The following is a 22,256-nucleotide window of genomic DNA, read 5'->3' on the forward strand; positions in this document are numbered from 1 at the left end:
TAGCATGGGTGGGTAAGATTGTCATTGTCATGTCAGAAGAGAAAATTATCATTTTGGGTTGGAGAAACCAGGAATGGCTTATGAAGGTAGCTCTTTGGCCACAATTTGATGGGTAATTTAATGAGGGCTAAGGTGGAAGAGAGAGGGCACCTTCCATGTTGTCTCCAAATAAGTCTATACTTTAACATTCCAGAGCAGTGCACTTCTGTTAGGCAGAACTTTTGTCCATATGGGAGAAGAAAACTTGGGGGCAGCATGGAGTATTACGTAGAACGCTGTTGATGTCAGGAGATCTGGGCCCTGACTCGAATTCTCTGCCAGATGTTGGAAAAGTCACTTACCATGTCTAGTCTTTGTCAGTGAAGTCAGTGGTGTAAACTCTCTCTAGATTCTTCTGTGAATAAGACAGTCAAGTTAGAGTCAGGATCCCTGGGATTTAATACAATCATTGTAACTAAAATACTTTTTGCCATTGGGACAGATATGATAAACCTTTTTTCCTCATTTCCTCATTTTTAAACCTGAAATCATATTACTGCTGAGCCCTCTCCAGCTTAAAGGTTCTGCAATTTGGGGTCCTATTATTTAATTTTATATTCATGAGCCTAAACTTCTATCCTTCTGGAGTCTGGAATTATAGCGAGCCATGTATATGTGTGTGTAGGTAGGAGTGTGCGTGTGTGTGTGTGTGTGTGTGTGTGTGTGTGTGTGTGTGTGTGGTTGGGTGTGTGTGTCTGTGGATGAGAAGAGTCTATAGATAGAGGAAGAGCAGGAGACATATATCCAGTGCCCAGTAGGCATTAGATACTGGGATAGCCGTCTTACATGTATCAGCTCCTTAAATCTGTAATTCCCCATTGCCTTGCAAGATAAGTGTTCTTGTTTTACATAAGAGGACATGGCACTTAGAAAGAGCTGTGTAATTAAGCTCCAAATCCATGTCTGTGTGATGTCACCAAATCAGGCTACTTGCTGGACTTCACAATCCATCATAAGAAAATGATTTGTATTACGATATGGGAAAAATACAAGGGGATGTATTAGGGTGATGTGAGGAGTACATTTTAGTGAAGACACAACACTCACCCCTCTCCCATCAAAAATGAAGTCAAATAGAACCATAATAAGTATCCAAAACCCTCCGGTTGTATGTACATAGATACCTTCATAGTGAGAGGTAAGGTTACTCTTCTGCATGTCTGAAGGGTAACTTAGTTTTACTTAATGAACGTGAGCAAAGAGATGTAAAAATGGTTGTATGGTTTAGAACCCACAGCCATCTTGAATTAATTATTCAAGAAATCCCTGTGTGCTGTTAATGCAGACAGGAGCCTGCACATCTCCCACATCCCTTGCTAGCTCCTTGGAGCTGAGCCCAGCAGCCCAGTGATGCGTGTTTTGAATGGCAGCCACTAGATGGCGACCTCACCCCGATCTCTCTCTGCACCGCGAATCTTTTTTATTTTCCCAGGAAATTGCGTGCCCTCAAAGCTGTCGTCATAAAGAACTGCAGAACTGAGGGTACAGTAATGTGTATTGCCTCCCTTGGTCATTATTCTTTTATAGAAACTTTAGAATAAAGGTAATTGTAAAGGGTGCTTTCTCTTACCACTAATAATTAAAAAGCAGGACTACACCATTGAAGGCCCGAGTCATTCAGTAATTTGATATTTGAAATTAATGAAGCTCTTTCATTTTCAACCCTTATCCCCTACTTTACTGCTGATGGAAAAGAGCAGTCATAAGGATAAAGAAATCTGGGAGAAGAAAAGAGCTATTTTGCTTATGAGCTACAACCTTGGATTGCTTCTTACAGTGATAATGGGTTTGGGAATTTTAATTTTAGCTCACAGAAGTCATAAAATCAGGCAATGAAACTAAAATACCACACAGTCCTCAGGTTATTAAGTAGTGTCTTATTGGCTTATTTAGTAATCCCTTTCATGCTGTTTAAGGTCCCCTAGAGTGTCAAATTTTCAGCTAGTTTGTAGAAATGATGCAAAGAATAGGTCACACTCATAAGAAATCGATAGCAAGGAAAGAACTATTCCTTAGCCAGGTGGTTTTCATTTATTGTAATACAGTGTATTCCTGGAAAGGTATCAAGTTCAGTTGACAGTTAATAAAGATAAAAAATAAGTTAATAAAAAAAATAAAAAAAAATAAAAAAAAGTTAATAAAAATAAAAAAATAAAAATAATGATGCATTGATTGAGCTGGATTTCTATTATCAAGAATAAATTAAAAGAATACTTCACTTGGGGGCGCCTGGGTGGCTCAGTCGTTAAGCGTCTGCCTTTGGCTCAGGTCATGGTCTCAGGGTCCTGGGACTGAGCCCCACATCGGGCTCCCTGCTCAGCAGGAAGCCTGCTTCTCCCTCTCCCACTCCCCCTGCTTGTGTTCCCTCTCTCGCTGTGTCTCTCTCTGTCAAATAAATAAATAAAATCTTAAAAAAAAAAAAAAAAGAATACTTCACTTGGGTTGTGTTCCTCAGAACTGGGATCTGCTGCTACATGATCCACCCACTCCACCCAGAGCTTCTTGCTAGTACAGAGATTCATCCCTCTTTTGACTCCTCTGGTTCATTGCTGACTTTCTTTTCTGTCCCTTACCTTATAAAGCACATACAAGCTGTAAAAAGTCATTTTCCAAGGAAAATGTTTTCCTCTCGTTAATAAAAAAACACGATGAGATGGAATTTGGAAATGTTAGGTTAAGCAGAATGAAGTAGATTTCTGTATTGCCAGACTTACTGGGAATCTTTACTTTGCTGATACACATTGCTAATCATTGATAATTACATGTGAAGTGTTCACCAAGTTTATTTGGCTCCAGAACTACTTTTATTATTATCATCATCATCATCATCATTATCATAACAATTTACAGCACACACTTTTGAAAAATTTTGGTATTGTCGCGAAAAGGGTATGGAAGTGGTGGTGCTGAAGGGTTGTCGGCAAACTATGCATTCTTTACTGAGACTTGATAAGCCTTCATTTTCTTAACTTCCCTCCCCATGCCTGGGAGCCAAGGGAGGTCAAGTCGCCTCCTCTAAGGCTTTCCTTCTTTGCTAAGCTTTTAGTGTTGACTAGGAACCAACTCTGACTCCAAAGCAAATGTCTCAAATACAACCTCCTTCCTCAGATATGAGGGGTGCTTGCTGTGCTGAGGACCCCTGCTAAACACTGCAGGACATACAGAAGAGGTGAGAAGTGGTTTCTACCTAAAAAGAGATTGTGTTCTTGTAAAAGAGTGACAATCAAAATACCGGAAAATTATTAACACATTTCAGAGAAAGGATAAAAAAGAATGATGCATAATTAATAGCTAATAATTTAAGCACTGGGCACCGTTCTAAGTAGTTTTTATGAATTGATACAGGTAATCCTGAAAACTTCCTACCTATTTCACAGATAGGAAACTAAGGCACAGAAAAGCTAGCTAACTCAGGCAGGGTGGCCTCAGAGCCTATATGTTCATCTAGTATATGGCTGGTAGGAAGTTACAGCTTGAACTTGGACAAATCTTCTATAGGTTTATGTTCTTCACAGGCTTTATCACTCTAAGGGCTAGTGTGTAAACTGCTGTTGACCATCAGTGAAATATGAAGTGAATGTGTGGATAGGAGTCAAGGCAACATGGCTGTTCTAGGGAAGGTGCTGGATATATTACGTGTGACTGAGATGGAGTGACGTGATGGTGCTTGGCCACTGGGACGGAATGTGAACCCAACACAGCAACTTCAGTGGGGACATTGCACCATTTAAATTCCATCCACAATAACGTAAAGAGTAAGTCGAGCTTTTTCTCCGCTGTGTCATGTCCAAAATGTGGGCTTTGGAAGCGAACACATGTGGGTTCAATCAGAGGGTCTACCACTTAGCACCTGTATGAACTCAGATCACATTGCTTAACCTCTCTAAGCTAAGTGTCCTCCTCTCTAAAGCAAGATAATGATACCTACTGATTGTGATAATGACATTTGGTGATGGTTCTGAAGTGCCTAGCACAGTGCCTGGCACATTAACAACATTCAATAGTCTTGCTTTTCTTTTTTTTAATCATCTTTCTCCCAAATTACTCCTCTTCCCCCGAAATTTGAAAGCAGCTGCAGTGAAGTATGTATATGTTTGCCTCTTGAATGGAAGGGAGTTTTAGTTTATAGACAGCATTCAGGGGAGACGAGGAAAGAGTCCCAGTTACTAATATTGATTAGGTGATACACAGATCAATCTATCTATCTATCTATCTTTGTATCATCTATTTATGTTTATTTGCTTAGTTTGGCACAAGGTTCAAACTTAATTGTTAACATTTTCTCCAGGTGCAATAGCATGCTCTTTTGGGACCCCCCCATCCACAGCCAAGTGAGTTCCTTTAGTACCTAGAGAAGCAGTCCCTTTTCTAATTTGGCGCCATGTTGCCCACCCCTCCCCCACCCCCACTGCAACTCCTAGCTGAGGCTCTGCGACTCATCCTAAAACCTTAAATCAGTCCATGTCCATGGGCTGTGCTCTCAGATTCCATTGTTAGTTTCCTTTCTCTTATCCTTCTTCAATCTCTTTTCTCTCTTGTCAACACTGTACGTGATTTTCTTGCTTTATGAAATTCATTTTCTAGTGAACAGAATTTCCTAACCCCTCATCTCTGTAGGCCTGTGTATCTGTAATTTCTCTAAGAGCTCCCTGTTGACTTTGAAATTGTCTCTTCAGGTTTCTTTAGGACTCCCGGGCTTCACCAAGGATCACCCCCTTACAGTTCTCATTGCTGGTCTCCTCCCCCTTCCCCACTCCTCCTCATACTCCTTCTCCTTCTTCTTTTTTAAAATAAGAATTATCATGGCTCCCAGCATCATCACGGTTTGGTTCCTGTGTCCCCAAGGAGACTGGCTGTGATTTCCCCTCCCCATCATTCTCCAGCTCCAGCCTCAGCCCTGTATGAACAGCTAGAGGCAAACCGACTGTGAATATTGTTCTAGATCATGTGGGTTTAGGTTATGCTAGTTTCCATTTTCATGACCAGTCCAATTTTCAATACTAAGTAATTTTATATAGTAGTTCTCCTAGTTATTCAATTGTTGGCAGATTTATGTTACATTTTTATTTTTGTTCTGTTACAATTTTATATTTAATTTAACCAACACCATTATTTTGTTTTTGCTTATATTAAGTGAATGATTTGTCACTAGTTGTCAAAACACCACATAGAAGCTCATAAAACATAAATCTGATTTTTGTGCTTATAAACAGTTCCCTGCATCAGGTCTGAGTATGCTCCCAAAGAGATGACATTAATACTGAGCATCTGAAAGTGAGATCTGGTTGAATATCCCAGGTACTGAAGTTTCAGGGGCCTGAGAAAATAGAAATCCCTTCCTGTCTCTCTCTCTCTGTCTCTCTCTCTTTTTTTCTCCCCTGCGACCTGAGTTCTACACCAATAGAGAAAAAACAAATGCAAGGCTGGTAAAAGTCAAGTATCATGTTGTTAGTGGTAACACTGGTATGGAAAAATGTGGCTAACATCTACTGAATTTCAGAGTTGGAATTGTGCACTTGAACACTCACTAATTCAGGACTTAGGTGGGCATTTCCACTGAAGCAAGGCTTGCTCCTGTAACACCCATACTGTGGGTTGTGTGGGTTATACTGGGGGTTTCTTGAAGGCAGCTTGCTCCCCTAGGGGGAAACAGGAAGTGCTAGGGGCTGAGCTACGGAAATACAGTTTCTCTATACAGAAACTCTACAGAGTTTCTTTAATCTTCCGGATTATGTCACTCCTTTTCCTCTGGAAAGGTGTAACGGAGTAGAGAGAGGCTAGGAGTGTCTTGCTAATGGAGCTTCTTCAGTGTGTACGGAGACCACAGGAGAGGGCAGGAGGAAGGATTCTTCCTGTCCGTCCTTCAGCACTGGGGCATCAGGACATGGTTTGTTAAATTGTAATGATGTGCCTATATAAACGTTGGGCGGGCCACCTTCTACTCTGACCGTACTAATGCCATTTTCCTTGACTTTGTCATTAAAATTTCCATTCTCTTTTGTATTTATTTCAAGCTGCCTTCATGACCCCCTGCCCCAGTCATTCACTTCTTCTAGGTAAGCCAGGTAATGAAAGGTCTACTGGTTCATTTGTAGCAGCTGGAGATCCTTTAGTTGCAAATGTCAGACCCCCATCTTAAATGCTTGAGGCACAGAAGGCAATCTATTGCCATCTAGTTTTTAGAAGCCTGGCTTTGGCTGCTGAATCCAGACCTTCGAATGGCACTATCCTAGAGGAACTGTTTCTCTCCATTTTGTGGTTGGCTTCTGGGTTGGCTGTCTCCTCGGGCAGGCCCAATCTCTCTGGTTATCACATGGTTTCCCGCAACTCTGAGTTTTCTTCTTACCCCTTCAAAGAGCCTTGTTTACAAAGAATGCCTCTCTCATAGGTGTTCTAAAAAAAACTCTGGAGCTGAATATTACTAGACTTAATTACTGAGTAACTACTAAATACTCCAGCTTACGTTGCTGCTGATCCCTTGGTTCTAAGGGTGTTCCCTAGACCAGCTACATAAACATCACCTTGGGATTTATTAGAGATGCATGGTCTCAGGCCACACCCCAGACTTTTGAATGATAAACTGAGGGTGGGGTGCAGGGAATGGTGTATTAAGAAGTCCTCCATGTGATTCAGAGGCGTGCTAAAGTTTGCAGACCACCTTGTTAGTCCATAGACCGTACTATGGCTAGGGGGATAAAATAATGTTGAGTGGTCCAGTCTGTGTAGGCTGATTACTTCAAGAGCTGGGTTAGGATCAGCTTCATCCAGCCCAGATGGTTTTAAGGTAAAGTATGGAGGGTAGCATCCCAAAGGGAAATTAGCGGTGTTATCAGAAAAAGCAACAGTTGCTGGTCAGAAAAAAATTAACACATGTTCTACAATAGAATCTTTCGACAAGTACTGGGTGGTAAATTAATACATCAAGAAGTATTTGGTAGTGAATGCTTCATGCTTGTTTGTTGTATCTTTACAAGGTTTGGGGCAATCGAGACTTTTTTTCTTATAGTATGCATTCGTACCCAATTGTTTCCTGAATGGAGAAAATGAATCATTTTATCCTTTAACTTGAGTTATCCATGATCTCATATTTTCTTTTACATGATGGCACATTCTGAGCAGCTGCATGAGAGCATGGGCCACAGGGCATATAACTCAGCCTCGGCCAGGAATCCATCCTCTGACTGAGGTCCCATCGGCTGTCTACTATATTGGGCATTTTGTTTCCTGGAACTAAATATTTTGTGTGGAAACCTAAAAGGTATAGTAAGTGTGCTGTAACAAAATGTGATAACTTGCGTGTATCTCCTCTGTGATGTTGATAGGTACAATGGTGGGGGACCATACCCGCTTGGAATTCCATAATATCGAGACCGGAATCATGACAGAGAAACGTTACATCTCCGTTGTCCCATCCAGTTTCATTGGCCACTTGCAGAGCCTCATGTTCAATGGCCTCCTCTACATTGACCTGTGCAAAAATGGTGACATCGATTACTGCGAACTGAAGGCTCGTTTTGGACTGAGGAACATTATCGCTGACCCCGTCACCTTCAAGACCAAGAGCAGCTACCTGAGCCTGGCCACCCTCCAGGCCTACACCTCCATGCACCTCTTCTTCCAGTTCAAGACCACCTCAGCTGATGGCTTCATTCTCTTCAACAGTGGTGATGGCAATGACTTCATTGCGGTTGAATTGGTCAAGGGGTAAGTGGAAAAGATCACATCGTTTATACCGGGTATCTCAGCTCAAGACTGACATAAAATATGGACATGAAAAAAAGTGTCCATTCTGCTCCCACCTTCTATTCCCACCACCTGCTCTCATCCTCGTTGATTAAAAACAACCTGTATAATGGTTAGGGCTGGAAGGAAGAGCAGTTCGTTAGTTTATTTAAAGGTCTTCCACTAACTCAATACTATCAGACTTTTTATTATGAAATATAGCCCTTTAAACCTATAGGAAAGCAGGTCATTTTTGCAAAAGGAGAATAGAGTGTATATCCTATATACAATGCTCCGGGACAGTGCTCTCTGCAACCACCAGATCTATAGGAAGAAATGAAATATAGATATTTGCAGCACTGCCATTAGCCCATATATATGCAGTTTTAAATGCTCTTCTTTCTGCAAGATATTTTACTACCATGTGTTGGAAAATAGTCAAAACAAAAACAAAAGCTAGAACAAAACCCAAAAAACAGATCCACAATCGACTGAATTTAAATGCTTCCCCCTAGTGTTTGGGGATGTACCACCTGTTCTACTTAGTGGCTCTGGATTTTTAGATCATGGTAAAAAAGTGAACCTTTTAAGTGTGGAATTAAAGTGAAGTCTGACAGGACAGACTGTGACTCTTCTTAGAACCCCAGATCAAGCCTTAATTATTCCTGCATGATGCCAGGTTAGCACAGGGGATGCGAAGCCCTCGAGGTCAGTTATACGTACATTGCCATTCAACCACTCGAGGGAATCTCCACTCATGAGGTGGTTGTTGCTCACAGGTACATACACTACGTGTTTGACCTTGGGAATGGTCCCAACGTGATCAAAGGCAACAGTGACCGCCCCCTGAATGACAACCAGTGGCACAATGTCGTCATCACCCGGGACCACAGTAACACCCATAGCTTGAAAGTGGACACTAAAGTGGTCACTCAAGTTATCAATGGGGCCAAAAACCTGGATTTGAAAGGTAAACCTTATAAAGAAGTTTATCCTTTTTAGAGCATTAATTTTTTTTTTAAGATTTATTTATTTGAGAGAGAGAGAGTGAGAGTGCTCAAGTGCAGGGAAGAACAGAGGGAGAGAATTTCAAGCAGACTCCCTGCAGAGTGCGGACTCCAAAACCATGCTTGATCTTATGACCCCGAGATCATGACCCTGAGATCATGAACTGAGCCAAAACCAAGAGTTGGACATTTAACCGACTGAGCCTCTCAGGCACCTTTAGAGCATTTCTTATAATCCAAGCGCTGTTTACAGAGGCAAACTACAGGTTAGGAGTGCCAGGCATTTTTGAGACATCATGCATATCTTATTTTAACACCATTAAATGATACCAAAATGCAGTTTTATTTAAACCACTCCTCAAGGGATGGTTCATTTTCTCTGTAAACCTCAGGCATGCGGGGGCTGAGTGTGAGGTGATAAATGTCAAAATGCGGAGGTGCCCTAATACAGAGGGGGTGGTAGAGGTTTTGGAATCTCAGCTGAATCACTTACTGCCTGGGTGACTTTGATAAAATTTCTTAGCTTTGTTCAGCTTCTCTATACTTTTTTTGCAAAATGAGGATAATAATTGTTACTACCTTTATGGGCTGTTATTAGTTTTGATGGGATAATGTCTATAAAATCCTCCTCATATTATTGGTCACAAGCCCATAACAAGCATTCAGTAAATGGTTGTTTTGTTGGAAATCTTGTTAATCTTTACTTCATCATAAAATGGGAACAATACCTACCTCATGGACTGAATATGGTGATTAAAATTTGTGAGATGGCATGGAGAAAATGAATGACATAAGCAATGCTAGTTTCTTCTTTCTACACCGTAGAGACTGTGTAATTAGTTGCTTATGCCATTTTCCGTCCTCCCGCCCCAGCTCTAGCACCATTACCTGTGAAATCATCTAATGTGCATTGGCTCTAGCTGAGTCTGCTTTCCCTACCCTTTACTCATCTGCTCTTGCTACTCACTTTCCTTTCCAGGTGACCTCTACATGGCGGGTCTGGCCCAAGGCATGTACAGTAACCTTCCAAAGCTGGTGGCTTCCCGGGATGGCTTTCAGGGCTGTCTGGCATCAGTGGATTTGAATGGGCGCCTGCCAGACCTCATCAACGATGCCCTCCATCGGAGTGGACAGATCGAGCGTGGCTGTGAAGGTACAGCCTTTTTCCTTTTTAAGCCACAGCCTGGATGCAACCACCAAGCCTCTTTGCTGCCTCTGCCAGCGCCACCTTACTGTTCACCAGTCCTCTCTCCTTCCCATTTGCCATCTGACACTGCATCATCATTGGGGTCCTCCTGTCCCTGGCTCAGTATGTCAAGACATGGGCCACAGACTCTGGGAATGTGTGTTGGCAGATGTCTTCCCTGTGCCACTACTTGCCAGGAGAGGACCTTCCCTGGCATTGACATCACACTCTTCCTGACTTGTACCTTTGCTTCCAGCATGGCTGAAAGGGCAGTAAGGGGTTGTATTTATATTTTTATATGTCGGGAGGTATACCAGAGACTTTCATATAGGTGTCACCATTAATGAAATGTTTCTAAAACTACTGCATTGTTTAGTGCAAACTCAGCAGGAGGTAGGAAAATGATGTCAGAATGCCATGTTGAGGGAAGGGAACTGACATTTATTGAGTACTTACTAGATGTCAGGCATTCTTAGGCAGTTCATTAGTGTGATGTTGATGAGGTCTGGAACAGCATGGGAGTTGATGGTAGAAAGACTTGGATTTAGATCCAGGTAGTAACTCTTATTCATTGTGTGACATTTGGCAAGTTACTTAACCTCTCTGAGCCCTATCCTCCTCACCTGCAAAATGGGGCAATAAAACTTGCCTTGGAAGGTGAGCGATGTAAATCAGAGCTGTATGTAAAATGCCTGGTGCAGACGTAGTAGGTACTCAATAAACAGTAAGATTATACTTTACAAATATGATCTCGTGTGAGACATCTAATAACATTGCATGCCCCATCAGTGCAGCACAACAAACCATGCTCAGCCTGTTGCTGTAGGTGATCTACTGCCTCTTAAGATATTAAGTGAATTTTTTTTTTTTTTAGGTCTTAAAATTTGCTTTATGAGTGTTTATGGGCTGTGCAGATGGCAAAAAGTGCAGATTTACCCAAATACGAAGTCTTTCTTTAGAAGGGTAGTTTCAAGTGACCTTTTCTTTAGGAGAGGATGCCTGTGGGCAGGGCCTGGTCTGGGTGGGGGGTGCGGTGTTTCCCAGGAAGGCAAACTGCACAGTTGGAGCAGATGGAACAGGTTGGAGGAAATTGTAATCCAGAAGACAGTATGAAGCAACTGCAATGGAAGTGGGAGCCATTCTGCCCATCAGAGTCTAGGAAAAATTCTGCGCTCACAGACTTGATGTGGTTTTGGAATATAGATGACATCTGGTGGGGTGAAGTCTGGAGCCAATGACCAAGAAAGAATTCTTGAGAAGTCTTTGGTGCAAAATGGTGGTTTTATTAAAGCCCAGGGAGACAGGATCCACAGGCAGAAAGAGCTTCTGCAGCAGGGTTGTGAGGAATGGCTGGTTATCGATATTAAGTGAATTCTATAGGTCTTCTTGAGTCCAGTTATTTACAACAAAAACAATCTAGTTTAACCAGCAGAGGGCAGCCAGTGAACAGTTTTCAGGCTTTCCCAGGGGCCTTGGGTAAGCCAAAGAGGTCATGCTCACCTAGCTTCAAAGTCAAAGATGTCTGACCAGTCAGCAGGATCTATGTATTCTTTTGTCGGGTTGAGCGTCATGGCCCTGTGTGCGATATACGTGTTGTGTTTTTTTCTGTCTCATTGATTTACTGCATCAGACGCATTCACTCATCTCCTAAGTGTTTAGCTTCACATATCTCTCCTGTTCTTAACCAGCTTTCACCTGGGTTCACTTGCCACATTTTTATAAATGCTTCCCATCAGCTTCACAAGCTGATGTGCAGTGTGGAAGTCATTACCCTTTGCCTAAGGGTCAGCTTCCCACGTGGACTAGTAATAAGACTGGTTGTTCCCATGACCCACTCTGGTTTGCCTTTAGACAGGGGTATTTCTTATATCCGGTGGGCCAAATCAGGTCTGTGTATATGGGAGGACAGGAAGTTGGGAATCACCATGTGCTTAAAGTAGCCACTTTGCTTTCTTCTCCTGAAAATGCACTATGTCATTCAAATCAAGAATTTTTGTCTCCTTGGCTTGCTCTTACTTCTTTCAGGCTTTAAGGGCAATGCTGAGATAAATGTAACATTTGGGAATTAAATCAAATATCTCTGTTTCAAAGATTGTGGAATGACAGAAATTCCAGTTATCCTTCAATAATTAATCAGATTGAGTTAAAACATTAAACATAAAAGCACACATTAAAAAGCATAAAGTACTCTTCAGATGTTAAATATTCTTATCATGTCATCATTCTTCAGATTTACAAGTTAATAGGAATCATCCATTTAACTCTATAGCAGTGTTGCTTGGTAGAAATATAATGTGAGTCACATAAGTAATTTTAAATTTCCTAGCTACATGTAAAAAAGATATAAAGTAACAAGTAAAATTAATTTTAATTTTACATTTCACTTAACCCAGTATATCCAAAATATTATCATTTCAGCATGCAATGATATAAAATTATTATTAAAACATTGCACATTCTTCTTTCACATTAAGCCTTCAGAACCGAGTGTGTATTTTATACTTACAGCACACCTCAATCCAGACTACATACCGTTTCCAGTGCTCAGTAGCTATTCATGTCTGTGGCCTACCGTATCAGAAGCAGAGTTCTGCAGACGATTAAAAGTTGGGGTGTAAGGAGATAGCACTGTTGTATTGGATTAAAAGAAAGTCTAAACCAACTTTCAGAAGAGTGAATTAAAAGGTAGAGTATAAAAGTGGGGGGGATGGAGTCCACTTAAAGGAACTTGAAGAGAAGCAGTGAGAGCATTAGCACTAGGAAATTACCCATCAAATTGGGGAAAATGGTCCCATCCCTACTTCCATCTCTGTGTGCAGCTTGGCATGACTCATCACCTGCATCATAGCGGGGTCTGACCTTCCTCTGAGTATGGGTGATTGTTCAGCACCGGATATTGTGACTTGATGCTTCTAACATCCGAATCTATGGCGAGTCCCATGAGCCTAATAACCCTGCACTCTATTGCCATGGAGATAATTGTGATGATTACCCATGGAGCATTATGACCGCCCCGCTGGGTGGGATGAATGGAGGATGAGCGAGGAGGGAAGAAGGTCCTTGTTTATTGTACACAGATGACTTGGGTAATTAGCCTAAGTGGCCAGGAAAAATGGCCAAAAAGTGGGTTAAGGCATCAATTACTGTCATTGGAAGTTTACACCATGTGAATAAGCCCTTATAAGAGATCCCAGGAGCCTTTTAGGGCACTGTGGAAATGAAGCCGAAGTAGATGGCGAGGAGGGAAATGAGGAGCACAGAACCTTAGAGAGACTGCAAACAGGTGTCCTTCTCATTCTGAATCTCTGCACATAGTATGGAACCCTCAAGAAGGCCGTTGAATATTGTGCAGGATGGAAATCCCAGGAAATAGAATACATTTCCTGATTTATCATTTCTATATATAGAATAATGTACAGGTAGGGGATGAGGATTCGTTACTAAAAACAAAGAGCTGCGTCCCTTCGACGTGGTAAATGTGTTCTCTTCTCCCTATCTGGGGGACACAGGCCAGGATGTAGCCTATGTTCTTGTCAAAGTCATTGATGATGATATTTCATGATCTCTAAGTAGTAAATGTACTACTTTCCCTCTCCTATCTAACTGTGAAGAGTCCAAAATTATTTTAAAAATGAATTAATTTACGACTCTGCCTCCCAATTGTTTTATACTAAGAAAGGAAAAGAATCTCAAACCATGTTTTAATTTTTATGCAGAGTATAATACTTCAGAAATTAAGCACAATTTCTGGACAACCTAGCCCACATTTAGCTGTGACTTACAGCCTCTCAGTTTGGGCTAGGAATTTTGAAATGATGTCTGGTTCTATTCTCAGCTGGTAGATATCTCTTTCTATCTTGAGGCCAGCTTTGCTGCAGAGACCAAGGCATGGGTTGGCTGGAAATGTGATTCCACAATTGCAGATTGTAAACATCTGAGAGAAACACACGTGCTTCATTTCGAGACTGGCATGAATAAATAAAAAGACATCGGTTTGGTGCCTTTTTGCTTGCAGCCATTTGGATTGGCTGTATTCTTACCAAACAAACTGAGCTCTTTGGAGTTCCCAAATCACCTTGATGCACGGGCCCAGTTCGAGCGCCACATTCCCTGGTGGCGTTTTCAGGAGATTACAAGGAGTGCTCCCAAGCGACTCTTCTATCTTTAACTCCTAGATGTGCAGAATTATATTTTTGTGGGCTTGGTCTGGTTGTGCACACGTGTCTTTCAGTCTGGCCACATGCTACCCTTATTTCTTGATGCTTATCCTGACTCGTGGAGAATCATTTTCCTGGACCATATGCCTTGGGGTTGGCTGTGTGGATGGGGGAAGGCTCTTGTTACCCCTGCTTGTGCTTTGTCAAGTCCAGTGTTTTCCTGCCCCCGCTCTGCTGTCGTGCCTCTGACGAGACCTGCTCCACCTGGGTCCCTGCATCCCCCATCTGTGCTGTCTCTGGAGAACCCGTAGAGCATTTTAACTGTCTGTTTGAGTGATGTTGGTTATGCCGATTGTTATTTTCATTTCTATAATGTTACCCTGGTTGACTCTACCTCTTACTAACCTCTGGTTATTGTTTTCGCCTTTTCTGTTCTTTTGCTAACAAAGTTGCGTTGACCAAAGCTGACCTGCAAGGTAGAGAAGGTTCTTGCTCCTATTACCACTTTGGACTGAAAGATGCCCTGTGTCACCCTTGGTATCTTTTCTTTAAGGGCCTTCAAGCTGTCACACCTCTTGGACAGCATCCGTTTTGGGGAGGGGGCTGAACCCTGTGTTCTTCAGAAACAGTGGCGGGAAACCCAGATCAGTGAATCCAAAATAACAAATGTGAAGACCTTTGAGGGATGGGACCATGATTCCATTTTTGGGGGGACTAAAGAGGTTTGATAGCATCCTTTACTGTGACTCCTCAGAAGCATATCAGTCCACTTCTGGATATGGTTCATACCTCTCCATATAGTTGCCATGGATAGGTTGGCTCTTTTTAATTTATTCACCACAGAGGAAGGCAATACTTGGAAGGAGAAAAAGAAAAAAAAAAAAAGGTCACTTGGGTTCTTAATTTATTATTTTCTGGGTCAGGGAGGTCATTTCTCAGGACTTTGGAGTGCTTGGGCCTTATGAATGAGAAGGCCATTTTCTCTTAACTCATTTTAGAGAAAGATTTTTAGGCATTTGGGAGATATTAATGTCATTAAGACATTCTAGAGATTTATGTTTCCTATCGGGGATTTTAGTTGAGCACTTTAATTTCCTGTTTTGTGATCTAAAGGAAAAAGTACTCTTGGGGAAGAAGAGGATCTGTCAGTTTTATCCTGAATACCCTTTAAAATGCCTGCATGTTAGATGTTAGTGAATATCTACCACAGACACTGCTCCTTCTACCATCCAAAGAGGCACCATCCAAAGTCCGTCATGGGCCACTGGTCTTATCCTTTCAGGCCACTTGACTCAGAATAGCAAATCAGGAAGGCATTTTGGGCATCTTTTGGCTGATAGTTCAGTAGAGGATTGAGCTTCAGATGGCTTCTGGAGTTTGCAACCAGCAAAAATTGTTAAAAGCGGTTAAGAGCAGGGTAGCTTTAAAAAACACTACTTTTCCTCTAAAAAATCATTTATTTTGCTGCGACTTGCTATATGTCATGTGGGTGACCAATACAAGTGTCCATGTCTTGGGTGGGCATCAACTACATGAAGTCTCTCTCTAGCCATTTTCCTGTAACTTTTTTCTCCATCCCTTCTTAGCAGATTCACATATATGCTGATGTATAATAAAATTAATGAAAAGAACAGACAGTGGATTAGTATTTTGAAGTCCAAGTTAGCTGTACAATGGCTTTGAATTTCTTTCTTTTTTTTTTTTGCTTTCAATTTCAAAGAATGTAAGGGGCCTTTCAGCAATACTGAAGGCTGTTGTTTTTCAGAAACTGCTCAATTGTCAAAATAGGGCTACTGCATGTCACTCTGTAACTGGAGGGGGGATGGGGGCAGGATTTGATCTACAAGAAGAGACAACCCAAGGATATCAAAGCTTGTTGTGATCAGATTTATGATCTGATCAGAGTGTGACATCTCCTCCCAGGTTTTATTCTTCATGGTAAGAACTAGGTAGATTTTGAATCCCCAGAACCTAGCATGGGACTTTTTACATAGGGGCTCCCCATGCAGCAAAATGATCTTAAAGTTATCATCCAAAAGAAAGATGGTTTGTAGGAATCATACAAAGTACTGGTTGATTTCTATGCCTCTTGTAAATTATTGACCAGGTATAGTACAGATTTAGGAACATAATAGTTTGGAATATCCTAACTTTGCCATTTATAGTATCAACCAAGTCACCAGTATGATCTTCGTGTTATTATTGCCTTGACCCAAACTCTCTTCCATTCTTGTAATGACTAATGAGTCTCTTTGTGGCAGGAGCTGTTATTCTTGGTAATTATTTTGGGTCATCTTTTTCTCCATATTGTGGCAAAAGACCTTTAGGGTGCAAATTCCTTTACTTTTTATTCTCCTGACATTGGGGTTTGGACCATTACTCATGCTGGCTTTTTCAGCTATAACCTGTGGGCACAGATATTACAAATTACCATGAAGTGTGAAGGGCAGTAAAAACATATGACAAAGCAATGAGACAGTTCGAAATGTAAAGGTAAATGGTATTCAGAAAGAACTATAATAGTGGGGTCTAGGAAGTGGCCTGATGAGTCTGGACAAGTCAACAGCTTGAGTCCTATCATTGTGTTAGGGGTATGTTGCTGTTTTTTTTTTTTTAATATGTTATGTATGTATTTAAGCTTCTCCAGTGATTGTTTTATTCAGTTTTAATGGGAACTCAGCCATTCCTATGTGTCAGGCACTCAGCGAGGCACTGGGATTACAGGTGTGATACTGTCTGACCACACATGAGTTGGCAGGGGATCAGCCAGAACGGACAACGCAGGGTGAGCACTGCTTTTCTAGAATGGAGAAGGAGCACGCAGGGCGAGCGGGGAGGAGGGCTGCTGGACTGTGCAGGGTGGTCATGGTAGGTGCTCAGGTGATATATCTCAAGCAGAGTTTGAGCTGAGTTGGAAGGGCAACGTATATCTGAGGTACATGAGAGGTGGAAGCACATTTGCGAGCTTGGCCAGTCTGAGGACCGACACGAAGCTCAGGTTGGTTGAAGTAACGTGCATATGGGGATGTGATCAAAGATGAAGCTGGGAGGTGTAGGATGGAGGCCGGCGATGACGGTGTGTTCCTGTGAGGAGTTGGGCATTTCCCTGAGGGCACTGTGAGGAGCACAGAGACTTGGTCAGCTTCTCATTTTATGAAGATCACTCTGACACAAGGTGGAGAATGGAAAGAAAGGACGGGAACTGGAAACAGAGAGCAGCATTAGGAGGGAAGTAGCATATTCCAAGGTTGAGGGAAGAGGCTTGAACCTGACACCTGCTCTTTTAGGTGGCTAAGGAGGTAAACATGTCTCCTTCCCAGATGAGACCTCTGAGGAATGAGAAGGAAAAGGAGCTTTTTCTCCTGATGGTTTCCCTTCTACTCCACCTGTGTTACTCTGTTTCATATATCAGATACATTTACACATGATGACGAAAGGTGTCGAGGAAGAACTTCACTAATGGCCCTGGGTCAGGCCAGACTTCGCATCCTTCCAGGTTAGGAGAGGGAGTAGGAGCTCCATTGAGGCACACAGGGTGGGGGGGGGGGTGTTACATTGCTGAGAAGTACAGTCCCTTGAATCTCGGGGTCCCTTTAAGGGAGGGACAATATCTAGGGACCTTCTGGAAGTAATTTTTGAATTCCTTGTTATTGTAAGAGGGGTATTCCTGGAAGGAGCCCCTAAAAAGCTGTCTAATAAGAAAGGAGCTTACGACTATCAGAGAAACATTAAATTTGACCTGTTGAGAATGAAACAGATGAGTTATAAACTATAAGAAATAAAAGGATAGCTTTTGATTGGGTCAGGTTAATTAATAAGAATATGTTCTTCCCACTTTCCACTGTAATTCCCCTTAACACGTTCTATCTCTGGAGTTGAGTGGCTCTTTTTTTAGAAATGCAATTTGTTCTTCTGCCCACCCAGATGGTGGGCAGGTGGAGTGGGGTGGGGGTGGGGGCGGGAAACCAAGGATTGATTAGAGCTGGTTCCAAATGCTTTGTATCTTGAGGAAGTCAGTGAATGTATTGGGTGTGGATGCCTTAAAAACCCGAAGATCCTTTGAAGTAGTTTTAGATGAGAGTTGCCATCAAACTTCTAAGGGGAATTTTCATTCTGCAACTGTTTTTTACTGTGAAGAATATAGTTTTCCACTTAATTTTCTCCAAAGCTAAGGGCTTTATCATATTCTCCATTGTATTTTATGTAAAAAAAAAAAATGTAGCATTTGACCTAATAGAAATCAGTCCCTCAGAAATGATTTGCATTATGGGACATAATGAGAGATAGGAATTAAACAGAACTTCTCCCAAAGGTTCTTGCCTTTTGCCCCTCAGCATTGTATGACAGAGGCTTCTTACAAAAAAGCTGTGTAATTGTGACTGCCTTAATGTGTCTGGTTTCTGGACTCCTGGCCAACTATACACCCACCTAAAATAGAGAGAACTTGATTTTCCTCTCCAACAGAGTTGATAATACCCTTTATTGAGGGTTTACTTAGTGTAGGCACAGGCTAAGGACTTGGTATATTGTGTCTCCGTCAGGATCATGACCTTGCGACCTCAAGATGACTTTATGGGCTTTACATATATTATCTCATTTAATCCTCACATCATGTTAGGTAGCAACAATTTCCATCCCCATTATACAGATGGGAAAACTCAGGTTCAGAGAATTTAAGTGGCTAGCCCAGGGTCACATTGCTAGTAATTGATAAAGCTGAGTTTTAAAGCCTATGCCCTCTCTCTACTGTGCCATGTGGTGCGAGTCTGGACTTGTCTATTTCCAAAGCAGAGGCACTACCCAGGTGACCAGAGTGTATCTGAGAACGTCCTCTAGCTGGCTTTATGGTAGATGGTGTTTATGTCAATATGATTTCACTAAGTTCTAGATGATAGTTGCACAATGTTCTTTAAAACAGAACTATTTTTAACTTAGCTGTGTTTTCATTGAGCTTGCCCTTTGAAACGTCTTTTCTCTCTTTTTAAAAATGCCTTCTGCTACCCCAACAGACCACTATGTCAGTGCTGAAAAAGAAGGAAAATCAGAATATGAGGCCTCAGGTTGCATTTTTCTGAGGTAGCATTGACTTTCTGATGTGCTGTTCGTGAATTTAGAAAGAAGAAATGATCTAATCATTTGACTTTATGACCTGGGCACTCTCTGAAAATAGGGTGGGTTGAGCAAGAGGGCTTCATGATGCTAGTCTTTCTCTCTCCTTCACCAGTCCCCCAACAGGGAGAGGCATTGGTGCTACCCCTCCATTGTCATGCAAGTGTCCCGTGTGTAAATTGCTTTACTCACAAGGTGTGCATACCTTGCCCTTCATGGACCATCAAGAGCAGTGCTGTACTACAGCTGGTACCAGCACAGGAGTTTTCAGGAATTTTGCAAGCTGGTTGACATCACGTAGCTTATATTAGCTTGAAATTGGCCATGGTGGGAGTATTTTACACTATTGAAATCAGGTTAGAGAAATGTTACAGATCAGGGTTTTTTGCTGTTGTTGTTCTGGTTGTTAAATATTTACCTTCAGGGAGCTGATCAAAGGCCATTGGAGATAAAGACCTCATGAGGGCATCTTAGTTTCCACCAATTCCCATGCCCATCTTGACTCATTTTATACTCAGTATATGAGAGGGCTGGAGGGATCGAGGAGAATAGAAGTGTTATTGAAACTGCCCCAGTGTCTCCAGAAGGTTGGATTTTTATTATTAGTCTTTTTCACTCATCATCCTAACCAAGTGACTTTTTTGAACCTTCATTTGAGAAGAGGAAACCATAAACACCTGAGCATGCTTGCTAAGGGCAGTGTTGATGCCTTTCTGAGCATTAGGAAGACATAGATCTTTCCTTCAAGACAAAGAAGTAAGATCTTGGGAATACAGCTGCTCTTAGGTCTTTCTGCCATTGAAATATTTTTTTTTAAAGATTTTATGTATTTTATTTGAGAGAGAATGAGTGCGCACATGCGTCAGTTGGAGGGAGGGGCAGAGGGAGAGGGAGAGAGAATCTCCGGCTGACTCCTCGCTGAGCAGAGAGCCAAGCCGGACATGGGGCTCGATCTCAGGACTCCTGAGATCATGACCTGAGCTGATACCAAGAGTGGGACCTTTAAGCACCTGAGCCACCCAGGCACCCCTCCCAATGAAATTTTATAATAATATTTAGGACCCTGTTCTCTGGGCTTGCTTAATCTTCTGTAAAGTGGGAACTAGAGCATTCACTTCTCAGGTGGCTCTATAGGAAGGATGCTTGACACATTTAAGGATCATTGCTTTCTTATTTTAAAATTACAAAGAAGTGAATTGGGTTTCTGTCAATTAAGGGGGATGAATCTTATGTTATCTGTAAATGACAGACAGGTCCTCTAGAAAAACCAGGAGGACCCAATGCTGTGAATGTAGAGTTACTCTGAGAGAGTAACTCTACAGCAAAGAGGGATCTTTGCTTCAGGGACCAAGCCATATAACTAAGTAGGCTATCCCTAAGGGCACAGACACCACCCCTGAAGCCTCAACACTTCAGTCCTTCTCTTTTAGCAGTGGAGACTACAGATGGCTCGGGAAGCTGGTAAGAGTCTTGCATACATATATGCACATATACATATATCTGTATGTATTCATCTTCCTTTTTCTATTTTTTTCCTTCCTTCCTGCTCCATGACTGCTCACTCCTTCTTCCGCTGTGAAACAATGTAAATTTTAAAATGTGAAAATGGAAAGGTTTATACACTTATCAGGAGCGGAGAATCAAGTTGCAGGTGGCAGAGAAGAGCTCCCTGGACAGTCCATGGCAGCCCTCATAAGGCTCCTCCCGTGGTAGCTGTGCTTTGTGAGGGGTGGAGAAACCGTTTGGCTGGCACAGAGGTCTGCTGTGATGATGCTTCCACATTCAGCGTTCACGCATGGATTCTGAAAACTTTGACAAACACCTCATGCTTTGCAATTAAAGATGATGAGTATTATTAAGCCAGCCTTGCCTGGTGCCTACCGCTGGGCTGCCAGCCTTGATCCGTTAGGATAAATGGATGTAAGGCATCAGAACAGATGTACCACCCTCTAGGCTCCCCTGGTCACCAAGCCCACCACCCCAATATGACCAAGACCAGCTGGTGCTGGTTTACCAACATTTATTATAAATTGGGATGTTTGAGGCATAGGTTTGGTTGAGTCCTACTTGGGCAATAACAGAGGGAAAATACACTCTAATAGAAGTGTTCTTTCCTTCAGGCAGCACTTCTGTCTCAAGGACCTGCAAGTCATAAAAGACAGTCTGTCAACTTTTGATTTTCTAGACCATGAAGAGGAGTTGACTGAATCTGTTTGCATGTACCGCAGAGGTGGATTTTAGCAGTAACAGGCAGGAAATGACTGTCTGGGACAGAAACAAAAACAAAACAAAAACAAAAACAAAAACAATCCCCAATTCAAGCGGAATGATGGGGAATTTGTGGCAGCCATCAGAGGTATCATCTGAAAAAGAAAAGACACAACATGATGCTTTTCTTTGAACGAAAAACAGAGCAGGGAGTTAGAAACTCAAGTACCACCATCTCTGAGGACTTGTTGAGTCTTACACACTTCTGTTGCCTTGTCACTTCTCCCGCTAGACAAAAAGAGTCACCATCTTGTCTCAAACGACTATGTGGCTATTTTAGTGAGGATTGGTTACATGTCAAATGCAAAAGTCGTACACACGATCTTTATACAAGCGTTTCCGAAAGGTTTATTGCAGTTTTAAGCTATTAATATGTTTTGAAATGTTTTGAAAACATTCTAAATATATTATTCTAAAGGTTTATGTTATCTTAGAATTTTTGCAATTTTAGTTTGATTTGGAAGAATGTTTTAGACAAAAGTATTTTTAAGTTCTTAGGAGTGCCTTATATTTATAAGTATTTGATACAGATTTTTGTTCTGGTATTATACATAATTGGATAAAACTCGATCTTCCTGTTAATTTTTTACTGAATTTTGAATTGAAATGGCCTTTGAATTTTTTCCTTGAAAAAAAACCCACACATTTTTACATTAAAAAGTCATCTTTCTCTGGTTATAGATTAGAGAGACCTTAAGTTTCTCTTGCTAAGCCAATGGTAACACACACACACACACACACACACACACACACACACACACACACACA

At 41.7% G+C, this 22,256-nt stretch overlaps 1 protein-coding gene and 1 long non-coding RNA gene across 17 annotated transcripts in view; one reads left to right on the forward strand and one right to left on the reverse strand.

Annotated features, from left to right (window-relative positions):
* The window catches only part of LOC112822135 (uncharacterized), a 34,342-nt gene extending 21,455 nt beyond the window's left edge, over positions 1-12,887 (reverse strand). For 4 of the 6 annotated variants that reach the window (XR_012379107.1, XR_012379103.1, XR_012379104.1 and 1 more), the window contains exons 1-3: positions 12,723-12,887; positions 12,461-12,544; positions 342-394 (exon numbers count right to left, since the gene is read on the reverse strand). This is a non-coding gene — a long non-coding RNA (uncharacterized lncRNA). Of the gene's footprint in view, positions 1-341; positions 395-7,383; positions 7,508-10,934; positions 11,530-12,460; positions 12,545-12,722 lie in introns of those variants that run through there. The other 2 variants (XR_012379106.1, XR_012379102.1) reach the window with 2 other exon arrangements.
* Positions 1-22,256, forward strand: part of NRXN3 (neurexin 3) — a 1,564,009-nt gene that overhangs the window by 723,089 nt on the left and 818,664 nt on the right. For all 11 annotated transcript variants that reach the window (XR_012379101.1, XM_073895668.1, XM_073895661.1 and 8 more), the window contains 3 exons: positions 7,362-7,743; positions 8,541-8,731; positions 9,748-9,921. Coding sequence is in view for 10 of the 11 variants with exons in the window: in XM_073895668.1 (XP_073751769.1) it covers positions 7,362-7,743; positions 8,541-8,731; positions 9,748-9,921 (747 nt within the window). In the remaining variant the exon portion in view is untranslated. The remainder of the gene's footprint in view (positions 1-7,361; positions 7,744-8,540; positions 8,732-9,747; positions 9,922-22,256) is intronic.

The sequence above is a fragment of the Callorhinus ursinus genome, unplaced genomic scaffold (assembly GCF_003265705.2).
Source record: "Callorhinus ursinus isolate GAN/ISIS: 27379988/994484 unplaced genomic scaffold, GSC_fseal_2.0 scaffold8, whole genome shotgun sequence".
NCBI classification, from domain to species: domain Eukaryota; kingdom Metazoa; phylum Chordata; class Mammalia; order Carnivora; family Otariidae; genus Callorhinus; species Callorhinus ursinus.